The sequence below is a fragment of the Staurois parvus genome, unplaced genomic scaffold, assembly GCF_062004578.1.
Source record: "Staurois parvus isolate SC_StPar_1 unplaced genomic scaffold, SC_StPar_1.0 ptg000374l, whole genome shotgun sequence".
NCBI classification, from domain to species: domain Eukaryota; kingdom Metazoa; phylum Chordata; class Amphibia; order Anura; family Ranidae; genus Staurois; species Staurois parvus.
Window position 1 is genome coordinate 1,096,864 of NW_028318170.1, and position 10,957 is coordinate 1,107,820.

A 10,957-nucleotide genomic window follows, 5' to 3' on the forward strand; every position below is an offset into this window, starting at 1 on the left:
CCCCTGATGGTGGGGATGGACTTGAAACAGTCCCGGGCCAGGTCACAACCTCCGAGCAGGCCCACCAGTGGCTGAGGAGACCTCCGGGGACGTATGTAGGTACCGGGAGAGCCAGATGTGAAGAGGATGGCGGCCCCAGCAGGGTAGTAACGGATTGTGGTCCCGTGGGGGTAAGCGGAGTACAGAATCGGCGGGCAAAGAGTAGTCGGGTCACATGCAGGGTCAGCAGGGTAAGTCAGTCCGTAGAATGGTCAGGGCAATCCGGGTCAATCACAGGAGCAGGCAGAGTAGTCAGGGCAATCCGGGTCAATCACAGGAGCAGGCAGCGTAGTCAGGGCAATCCGGGTCAATCACAGGAGCAGGCAGCGTAGTCAGGGTCAATCAGGGTCACAAGACGGGTGCAGGAACTCAGGATCACAGAAAAGACCTTGCGGCAATTTGTGACAGTGCAGGGCATCTTTAAATAGTGCGCCCTGCACTGTCATTGGCCGGCTAGGACGCTTGAGGCGCGCCCGCGGCTCTCTACTGCGCATGCGCGGTGTCCTGTCAGCCGCGGCTCGCCGGGACCTAGTGCCTGTGTCCCGGCGTGATCCGCCGCCAGTGCGCATGCGCGGGGGAAGGCGCCACGATCCAGGACTCCGGAGCCGCGATCCCTGACAATATCCCTCTAGGATGTAGAGCCCTATGGAGGTATTCAATCTCAATAGGAGACTCCTGTGGTTAAGAGCATTTGGGCTACTTCGTCCGTTTCAGTTGCTTCAGTTACACCACGTACCCTTAAATTATGTCGTCTTCCCCTGTTGTCTAGATTTTCAATATGTCGATCAAGCTCTCTTAGGTGCATAGTGTGCATATCTACCAGTTTGTGTATATCATGGATGGCAAGGTCTTGCTTTATAACTTTATCCTCCACTGCTTCTAGCCTTTGTGCCACTGCCTGCATATCAATATGTGAAATTGCTGCAGATATCTAGTGCTACTGCTTTCAAATCCCCTATAGTGAGAGGGGAGGCTGCAGGATGGCAGGCTATGGGTGCTGCGGCTGGGCTCCTGATCCACAAGTGGGACGCTCTGTGAAGCGAGTGGGAGGAGGCAGCATGGGAGGAGGCCTCAATGTGCTCTGGGGTCTGGGACTGGAATAAATTCGGAATGCTGTGGCTGGCAGGTCTGCTTGTCTGGTGGGGAGACCGCGATTGTGGGGCAGCGGGTCTCCTATCCGCTTTCCCCAAGTCAGCGGTGTCTCTACCTGCTCTTGTCACGTGTTCCTACCTCCGTGTGTTGGAGCTCTGGGAATCAAGCTGCCATCTTCTCTGGGCTGAAGCCAGAAGCCACTCGCCAAGTCAAGGATGGAGAAGTAACTGGCTTGGCCCAGTACCATAAGCGAGTCCTCTACCTGGGGCAAGGGCTAGGCATCATTGTGGGTACATACATTTAGCTTGCAGTAATCCAGAACGATTCAGACTTCTGTCCTTTTTGTGACCAGGACTATGGAAGCAGCCCAAGGACTACGACTATCCCAAATCACCCTGCTTTGTAACATGTTGTGGAGCAGGTCCTTGACCACCTGGCACAGCACTGTGGGAATATGACAGTACTGCTCCCAGATGGGTGGAGCTTCGCCATGTGAATTGGGTAGTTGATAGCCTCTCTTTGCCCCTACTCAATCAGACTTTTGGCAAAACCAAGTAGGTGTTTTTCCAGCTGTTGTTGTGGAAGAGGGTAGTCCCGGAAGGTAATGCCCAGCTTTTCTAGCAGTAGTTTGTATTAAGACTCAACCTACAAAGCCATGGCTGCCTGTAAAGTGGCACATATGGCTTGTACCCCGGGCTGAGAGATACAGTGATGGGACACTACGTACACGTTTGCAAGGGTGGCATGGTTTGGGAGTAAAATTAGGATCATCACAGTTGATGAGCTGCACCGGGGCCTTCACCTTGAACCTTGGACAGAGTGTGAGTGACCAGCTACTCCCCTGGTGCTACGGAGTCTGTGGGTTTCCCCCATTACAATGACCCCTTGAAGTTTCCTGTGAGCCCTGATGGGAAGAGACCAGACTAACTTTTAGAGGGATGCCAGGAGCACTCTGTGCAGACCCCACCTGTTTGGACTGTTTCTTTGCTCCTCCTTTTTGAGCCTTATAAGCTTGTATCGTATAGAGCCACACAGCTTGCAGACCACAGCCCCATGCTGGGTGGAATGCTCAAATTTAACAAGTAAGTGGGGTAATTCCAAGCCCTCCTACACATGCACGCCCAGGACAGTAGGTACAGCTGAACCTTACTTTTCCATGAGTCACTACCACCCCTACTCAATCCATTACCTGGATTTTCACCCAGGTGATGCCTTCTACCAATTTCAGAAAGTCAATCAGGCATAGAACCTCTAGCCCGTTAACAAGGGCGGTCACCACTGGACTATGTGAGACCATGGACTCTAGTTTGCTGGGACTTTGTGTTGACTGTCCTGGGGGATGTTACTCTGCTCCAGTAGCCACTAGTTTAATTGCAGCTTGGGTGTGCTGGATTTAGGCCAGCCACATTCTTAGCTGTGTCCAAAGTGGCTACACTGCCAGCACTACTGGTCCTCCTCTGGGTCCCTCCATAACAGGTTCTCACCCTTAGTGGGAGAGGCTGAATTTGATTTGATTGAGCACATTTCCTGTTTCAGGGTGGCCATGTCCTAGGTGGGTTAACTCAATGCTGTGTGTATGACTGACAGGGGTGAAGGAGCCAAGGCCCTCTCTTTCAAGTGCAATGGTTCATACCTTTTTGTCACTACCACAGTTGCTGCAGCACCTTCCTGTTGCCATGCCCGTGTGCACCACTACATTATGAAAAGAGATGGAGGGTTTACCTCTAATTGATTCCTGTAGGGCTCTCCTGACTAGTCCAGCTTTCATTCTCACCACGAAAACTGGTCCCTCAATAGATGATCTGAGGTAGTAACATTGGCACAGATGTGCACATCTCTTCTTTTCCAGGTGCTTCTAGAGATTCTGGAGTGCTACCGCAATGTGAATGAGGCTCTCATCCCCCTACCTCTGGTCAAATATCTCCACCTCAACTCTGAGACCACAACATTTTCTCTGAACAGGCCCTCCAGGTATGCCACTATTTTTTCCAGAGTGGCCTGATCCTCCTCAGGCAGCACCATCACCCCTGTGCCTGTCATCTTCCTAGTCATTAATAGCCAGCTCTGCGATCAGCCAGGCGGGAACCTGATAGAGGCACAGAGAATTTTCAATTCTCTCCTCCCACTCAGCCAGAGAAATATTGGAGCCATGGAACCTGGGCACCAGAGCCAGATCTGGGAAAAACAGCCTTTTATAGTGTGTGGGCTGCATCTTCACTGTTAACCAACATTGGCCAAAGTCTTGTACTTGACCAGACCAATGGTGGCTCAAGAAATGCATTGTGGGATGTTTGGTGGAAGGAATTCCTGCAGAAAGTCCTTAAAGTCTGGATCTAATCCAAACATTTTAACAGTGAATGTTTAGTCCAAATTTACGTTTGGATTGAAAGTTTGTCTCTTTCCTAATTGTCCATATGGATGCTCAGAACCCACCCCGAGGGGGCTTGCTTATTCAAAAGCCCATTTATTGGCCCTTCTAAGCCAGCTAACCTAAGTTCAAAGGCAAAGCAGTGCATTAATGTGGTCATCAAAACTATGCATTATTTAGCTATGGCTGTATCTACACAGGAGCAGTCTGGAAGATGCAGTTTGGAAGAGGATTCAAATCATATTCTTCCCTGTGCCCATGGACACTTCAGAGCAGGAGGGGCCAGATATAAGGAAAAGCCCAGGAAAGAGTCAGCGCAGTTGTGGAGCATGCCAACTGGAGCAGGACTGGAGAGAAGGTGTTGTCCTGTGCCGGGTGAGGGGCCTGCTGTGCTGGATTTCCTAGACTAGACTACACTAGAGCCAGGAGGCTGAACTAGAGTGTATCTACTGCAGTATGGGAGGTCCGGGGACTGCAGTGACCCGGTACATTGTCACCTAGAGCCACTGAGAGGGTTGCCATCTACCTGGTTGCCACCATCGCTGCACGGCAAGATAAGGGGGCCCCCTACTGTGCAGTTAACTCATCACCATCATAGGACTGTCGAGAAGACAGTTGATTAAAAGGTTGCAGACCCATTATTGTGCTGTAACCACTTGCTTGCAACTTACAGCCCCAGAGCCATTACTAAGCTGCATTCACTTGTAGACAAAATCAGAGACCCAATACCTCTGCTGATGCATGCATTGTCAAGCCACCTTAGGCAGAGCCCTTCATGGCCCTGAAGTATTTTCTGTATTCCAGAGTGCTGACTTTGTTCTTGCTTTCATACAGTATATGACTGATACTGCTGCATAACATCCTAGCCACTCTCCCCCCGGCTGCTACATCTGGGTCTTCCTCTTTCTCTGTTCCCATCACTTTAAAGGACTTTATTCTCTTACCAAACTCAACATTCATAATATACCACTTTTACATGCCATCTGTTGACTTGAGATCATCACCTTGCACACCAACGGTTTTAAAGGACCCCAACGCACCTGCCAGAAGATTCATCACAAAGACCTGTCCAAGTTACCCCTAGTCTGAGAGCAAAACTATGTTTAACTATAACGTTTAAATCAAGGCCTAAAACTAACCTTTGTTAGAGAGCTCTCAAGTGACACCGTCTGTCCGGATTTTTTGTTTACCCCTGCTGGTCTCTTGAGGCCACAGTGTAAGCTGAAATTTGACTTTTCATAGGCACCCCTGTGGAATGTGTTATACAGTTACTGTTGTGTTTATGTGTATTGACATTCATGTGCCAGTTTGCTCAGTTATACTTTATGACTCCAATCTGCCAATATAGTCTGTTTATTTTTTAAAGAATGGTGTCAGGGAGATTTTGGCTGTGGTGTAGCTGAGGCTCGTAACTGCACACGAATGAGCAGGCGTGGGCCTGCAGGTGCTCGTGCTCTTGTGTGTGGGCATATGCACGGCAATGCGTATTGGCTAATTCTGGCATGTGTTGACCAGCAACTGCACTAGTGAATTGCTGTTTAATCTGCAGCTCTCCCTGTGTTCCTGTATCTGTTCCTGTATTGATATCCCGAATTGACCCGGCTTCTCCTGACCTCTCTTGAACGCTACCGGCACTGACCTCGGCTTGCTTCTTGGACTCTGTTTCTGCCTATGGTATCTGCCTGATATACCTCTCTGCTGCTGACATTGGCCTGTGACCTGACCTTTCTTCTGCCTGCCGTCTCTGCTTTACCTGCCTGCCTGTTATCTACATGGCCCGTCTGACCCTACATCCAGCTTTGCCTGCTACCAGCCTGCTCTGCTGTGTCATCTGCCCACTGTCAGCCTGCCTGCTTCCAGCCTGCTCCACTGTGTCATCTGCCCGCTGTCAGCCTGCCTGCTACCAGCCTGCTCCACTGTGTCATCTGCCCGCTGTCAGCCTGCCTGCTACCAGCCTGCTCTGCTATGTCATCTGCCCATTGTCAGCCTGCCTGTTACCAGCCTGCTCTGCTGTTTCTTCTGCCCGCTGTCAGCCTGCCTGCTACCAGCCTGCTCTGCTGTGTCATCTGCCCACTGTCAGCCTGCCTGTTACCAGCCTGCTCTGCTGTTTCTTCTGCCCGCTGTCAGCCTGCCTGCTACCAGCCTGCTCTGCTGTTTCTTCTGCCTGCTGTCAGCCTGCCTTCTACCAGCCTGCTCTGCTGTGTCATCTGCCCGCTGTCAGCCTGCCTTCTACCAGCCTGCTCTGCTGTTTCTTCTGCCCGCTGTCAGCCTGCCTGCTACCATCCTGCTCTGCTGTTTCTTCTGCCCGCTGTCAGCCTGCCTGCTACCAGCCTGCTCTGCTGTGTCATCTGCCCACTGTCAGCCTGCCTGCTACTAGCCTGATCTGCTGTGTCATCTGCCTGCTGTCAGCCTGCCTGTACCAGCCTGCTCTACAGTGACATCTGCCTACAGCCTGCTGCTTCACTCCTGACATCCATTCAGCAAAGTCACCAGCTATTGCTCCTCAGACTACTGGACTGATCAGGCACCCATTCCCTGCTGTGCTCTTGTGGTTGCTGTTCCACCTTCAGTGGCCCCTGAGCTGGAGTTGTATGAGAGGCCTTCCTCTACACATAAGGCTCCCTAACGAGGTACGTGACAAGTGGTGCGTACAATTCTTGTGTGTCTACTGGGGGCCAACAGACAAGGTATTCTGCTGGTGTCAGTGAGGGTGAGGCCTTAAAATTACCAGCACCTCTTGTGGGGGTAGCACTACATAAACTAAGTCAATCCCAGTGTCCAGAGAGGTAACCCATGTCAATCATGATAGAAAAGCCCTTGCCTGCCAGTCTGTACATGCCGTAACCCACCCATAACTGACAGATTCCCAGCCGCAGTAAATTAAATATACAGCAGAGAATCCTGGGTGATGTCATAGACCGAATTTAATGAATGACATCACCCAGGATTCTCAGTGACATTAACAAAGTTCAGCTTCTAATGTAATAAGTGTTTCATGCTGTTCTGTAATATAGACAGCCTGCTTATCATTGATGCCCAATAACTCCCTGTATGAATGAAGAATCCCCCTCCTCCATTCATGTGATGGAAAACATAATATGTAGAGGAAGATGAAAGAGGTGTTGTGGCTTCTACACATCAGCTCTGGATATGACCTTAGATTTTACAATTGGCCAATTCAATTGTTTACAGGTGAAACTCGAAAAATTAGAATATCGTGCAAAAGTTCATTCATTTCAGTGCAGCAACTTAAAAGGTGAAACTAATATATGAGATAGACTCATTACATGCAAAGCAAGATAGTTCAAGCCGTGATTTGTCATCATTGTGATGATTATGGCTTCCAGCTCATGAAAACCCCAAATCCACAATCTCAGAAAATGAGAATATTCCATGCAATCAATAAAACAAGGATTGTACATAGAACAATATCGGACCTCTGAAAAGTAGAAGCATGCATATGTACTGAGTACTTGGTTTGGGCCCCTTTTGCAGCAATTACTGCCTCAATGCGGCTTAGCATTGAAGCTATCAGCCTGCGGCATTGCTGAGGTGTTATAGAAGGCCAGGATGCTTCAATAGTGGCCTTCAGCTCTTCTGCATTGTTCGGTCTCATGTCTCTCATCTTTCTCTTGACAATGCCCCATAGATTGTCTATGGGGTTCAGGTCAGGCGAGTTTGCTGGCAAATCAAGCACAGTAATTCCACGGTCATTGAACCAGGTTTTGGTGCTTTTGGCAGTGTGGGCAGGTGCCAAGTCCTGCTGGAAAATGAAGTCATCATCCCCATAAAGCTCGTCTCTGGAAGTAAGCATGAAGTGCTCCAAAATCTCCTGGTAGACAGCTGCATTTACCCTGGACTTAATGAAGCACAGAGGACCAACAGCAGCAGATGACATGGCTCCCCAAATCAACACAGACTGTGGAAACTTCACACTGGACTTCAAGCATCTTGCAGTTTGTGCCTCTCCATTCTTCCTCCATACTCGGGGTCCTTGGGCCTCTCCATTCTTCCTCCATACTCGGGGTCCTTGGGCCTCTCCATTCTTCCTCCATACTCGGGGTCCTTGGGCCTCGCCATTCTTCCTCCATACTCAGGGCCCTTGGGCCTCTCCATTCTTCCTCCATACTCGGGGTCCTTGGGCCTTTCCAATGTTCCTCCATACTCGGGGTCCTTGTGCCTCTCCATTCTTCCTCCATACTCTGGGTCCTTGGTTTCCAAATGAGATGCAAAAGTTTCTCTCATTAGAAAAGAGGACCACTGAGCAACAGACCAGGTCTGTTTTTCTTTAGCCCAGGTAAGATGCTTCTGCCGTTGTTTGTTGTTCAGGAGTGGCTTGACAAGAGGAATACAACATTTGAAGCCCATGTCCAAGATCCGTCTGTGGTGGTGGCTCTTCATGCACTGACTCCAGCCTCAGTCCACTCCTTCTGAAAGTCCCCAACACTTTTGAATGGCCTTTTCCTGACAATCCTCTCCAGGCTGCGGTCATCCCTGCTTCTTGTGCACCTTTTTCTTCCACACTTTTCCCTTCCACATAACTTTCTATTAATGTGCTTTGATACAGCACTTTGGGAACATTCAACTTCTTTTGCAATTACCTTTTGAGGCTTTCCTTCCTTATGGAGGGTGTCAATGATGGTTTTCTGCACAACTGTCAGGTCAGCAGTCTTTCCCATGATTGTGATTCCTACTGAACCAGACTGAGAGACCATTTAAAGTCTCAGGAACCCTTTGCAGGTGTTATGGCTGAATTATCTGATTAGAGTGGGACACTTTGAGCCGAGAATATTCCACCTTTTCACAATATTCTCATTTTCTGAGATTGTGGATTTGGGGTTTTCATGAGCTGTAAGCCATAATCATCACAATGATGACAAATAACGGCTTGAACTATCTTGCTTTGCATGTAATGAGTCTATCTCATATATTGGTTTCACCTTTTAAGTTGCATTACTGAAATAAATGAACTTTTGCACAATATTCTAATTTTTCGAGTTTCACCTGTATAAAGAACTCCATCAGAATTCTCTGCATGTCGGGTGCTGGCAGAATAATTGGGTATATTGCAGGGATACAAGGGCTGTATATGTGTGCAGTGTATAGTGAGAGTAGACTCAGATTCTGTATAGCCACCCTGCTATCCAGGTTGGTGCAGCCATGTCCACCTTTCCCCTCTCTACACCCATCTTTCTCTCTTCTATTCTGATTATTTTTATTACTGTGAGAAAAATCCTCCCTCTTCTGTACTTTGCTATCTGCATCAAATATCATGGATCCAGCCTCACCCTGTGTAGGAGGATGTGACCCTCCCAACTGCATTCTTCCCCGAAGTCAGAGACCTTCACTGCCATTTCTCTTTCTGCTGTCAGTGATGGCATCTGCTGATCTGAGAGCTGAGCTGGAATGTTCCGTCTGTCTGAACATTTATACAGATCCTGTAATGCTGAGATGTGGACACAACTTCTGCCGGGTCTGTATTGATCGTGTTCTGGATACACAGGAGGGGTCTGGAGGATATTCCTGTCCTGAATGCAGAGAGAAGTTTAAGAAGCGTCCTGCACTGCACAGGAACATAACACTACGTAATATAATGGAGAATTTCCTGTCTGCTCAGCCAGATCAAGAGGAGTCCGGGGTCTTCTGTACTCACTGTGTGGACTATCCTGTACCTGCTGTTAGATCCTGTCTACACTGTGAGGTTTCTCTGTGTGATAAACATCTGAGAGTCCACAAAATGTCCCCAGAACACATCTTAACTGACCCCACCTTGTCCATGGAGAGCAGGAAATGCTCCATCCATAAGAAGATCCTGGAGTATTACTGCACTGAGGATAAGACCTGTATCTGTGTGTCTTGTTGTATGATTGGAGGACATAAAGGACATGAGATGGAGTCACTGGATGAGGCTTCTGAGAAGAAGAAGGAGACACTGAGGAATGTTCTGCAGAAACTTCTGACAAAGAGAGAGGAGATGGAGGAAAGAGTCCAGAGTCTGCAGGAACACAGGAGGAAAGTAGAAGAAGAAGCAGCTGGTGACACTGAGAGAGTCACTGCCCTGTTTAGAAATCTCAGGAGACATATGGAAGACCTGGAGAAGAGAGTCCTGAGGGAAATCTCCAGGTGGGCAGAGCGGGTCTCCATCTCCATCCAGGATCTGGAAATAAAGAAGGATGAGCTGTCCAGGAAGATGCGTGACATTGAGGAGCTGTGTAACATGACAGATCCACTGACTGTCCTACAGGAATCAGACACAGGTGACTTGTGTGATACTGAGGATGGAGATAATGAGGACCAAGAAAGACATGAGGAACTCCTCCATGATGGAGGGGGGCTGGATGTGGCTGGGGTCTTACACACAGGTTTATCTGATATAATAACAGAGGTAAATGTATACTTCCCTATACAGGGAGCTGAGGACATATTACTGGATGGAAACACAGCTGATAATAATCTACATATATCAGATGACAGGAAAACTGTATCCTGGTCAGATAGAAATCAAAATCGTCCAGAAACACCAGAGAGATTTCGGAATTATTATCAGGTGTTGAGCAGTCAGAGTTTCTCCTCAGGGAGACATTATTGGGATGTGGATGTCAGTGGGTCAGATAGCTGGATAATTGGGATTTGTTACCCCAGTATAGACAGGAGAGGACGGCGGTCAGTGATTGGATGGAATAACAAGTCCTGGGGTTTGTACAGTTATGATAATCAGTATGGTGTGAGACATGACAGTAATAACATCTCCTTACCCTCCAATCCCCCCAGTACCAGAGTCAGGATATATCTAGATTATGAAGCCGGGCGGATCTCCTTTTATGATCTGTGTGACCCGATCCGACACCTCCACACCTTCACCACCACCTTCACTGAGCCCCTCCATGCTGTGTTATGGCTATTGGAAGGTTGTATAAAGATCTATGGGGGAATCGGGAGATGTGAGAACTCCACCCATAAATTGGTGATGTCACAGAGAGGAGAGATGTGATTTGGTGGAATGTTCAGCCAATGGGATAAAGCAGTGGGTGGGGCCTCAATTGGTGTTCTTCAAGCTTTTCTACTATAAATAATAATAAGTGAGATTTCTCCCTCTGTCACTGATCACCGTGATTGGGTAGAATATCGGTCAGACTACCGGACTGACATCTATCTATCTATCTATCTATCTATCTATCTATCTATCTATCTATCTATCTATCTATCTACCTACCTATCTATCTCTCCATCCATGCCTCCTCTCCCCTTGTTCCTCCCTCCTATTCCATACAATCTATACTAAGAAATGATTAAACTTGCAGCCAGGACATTTTTCTTAGTTGTGGATGGGGTGGGGGAGGTGATAGAGCCCTGGTCAGATTTTTATATATCGGTCCTTTTGAAGATTTCCTGTCTGGTTAAATGTTGTCAGCAGGATGGGAAGTGTCTCCTGACAATGGGAACATTCTACAGAGACAC

General features: G+C 48.4%; 1 protein-coding gene across 1 annotated transcript; it reads left to right on the forward strand.

Moving 5' to 3' along the window:
- Positions 1 to 8,858: 8,858 nt before the first annotated feature.
- Positions 8,859 to 10,490, forward strand: LOC149456152 (E3 ubiquitin/ISG15 ligase TRIM25-like). Its single transcript, XM_089685398.1, has one exon. It carries the CDS (start codon positions 8,874 to 8,876, stop codon positions 10,488 to 10,490), a length of 1,617 nt encoding a protein of 538 aa, XP_089541524.1. The 5' UTR covers positions 8,859 to 8,873.
- The last annotated feature ends 467 nt before the right edge of the window (positions 10,491 to 10,957 follow it).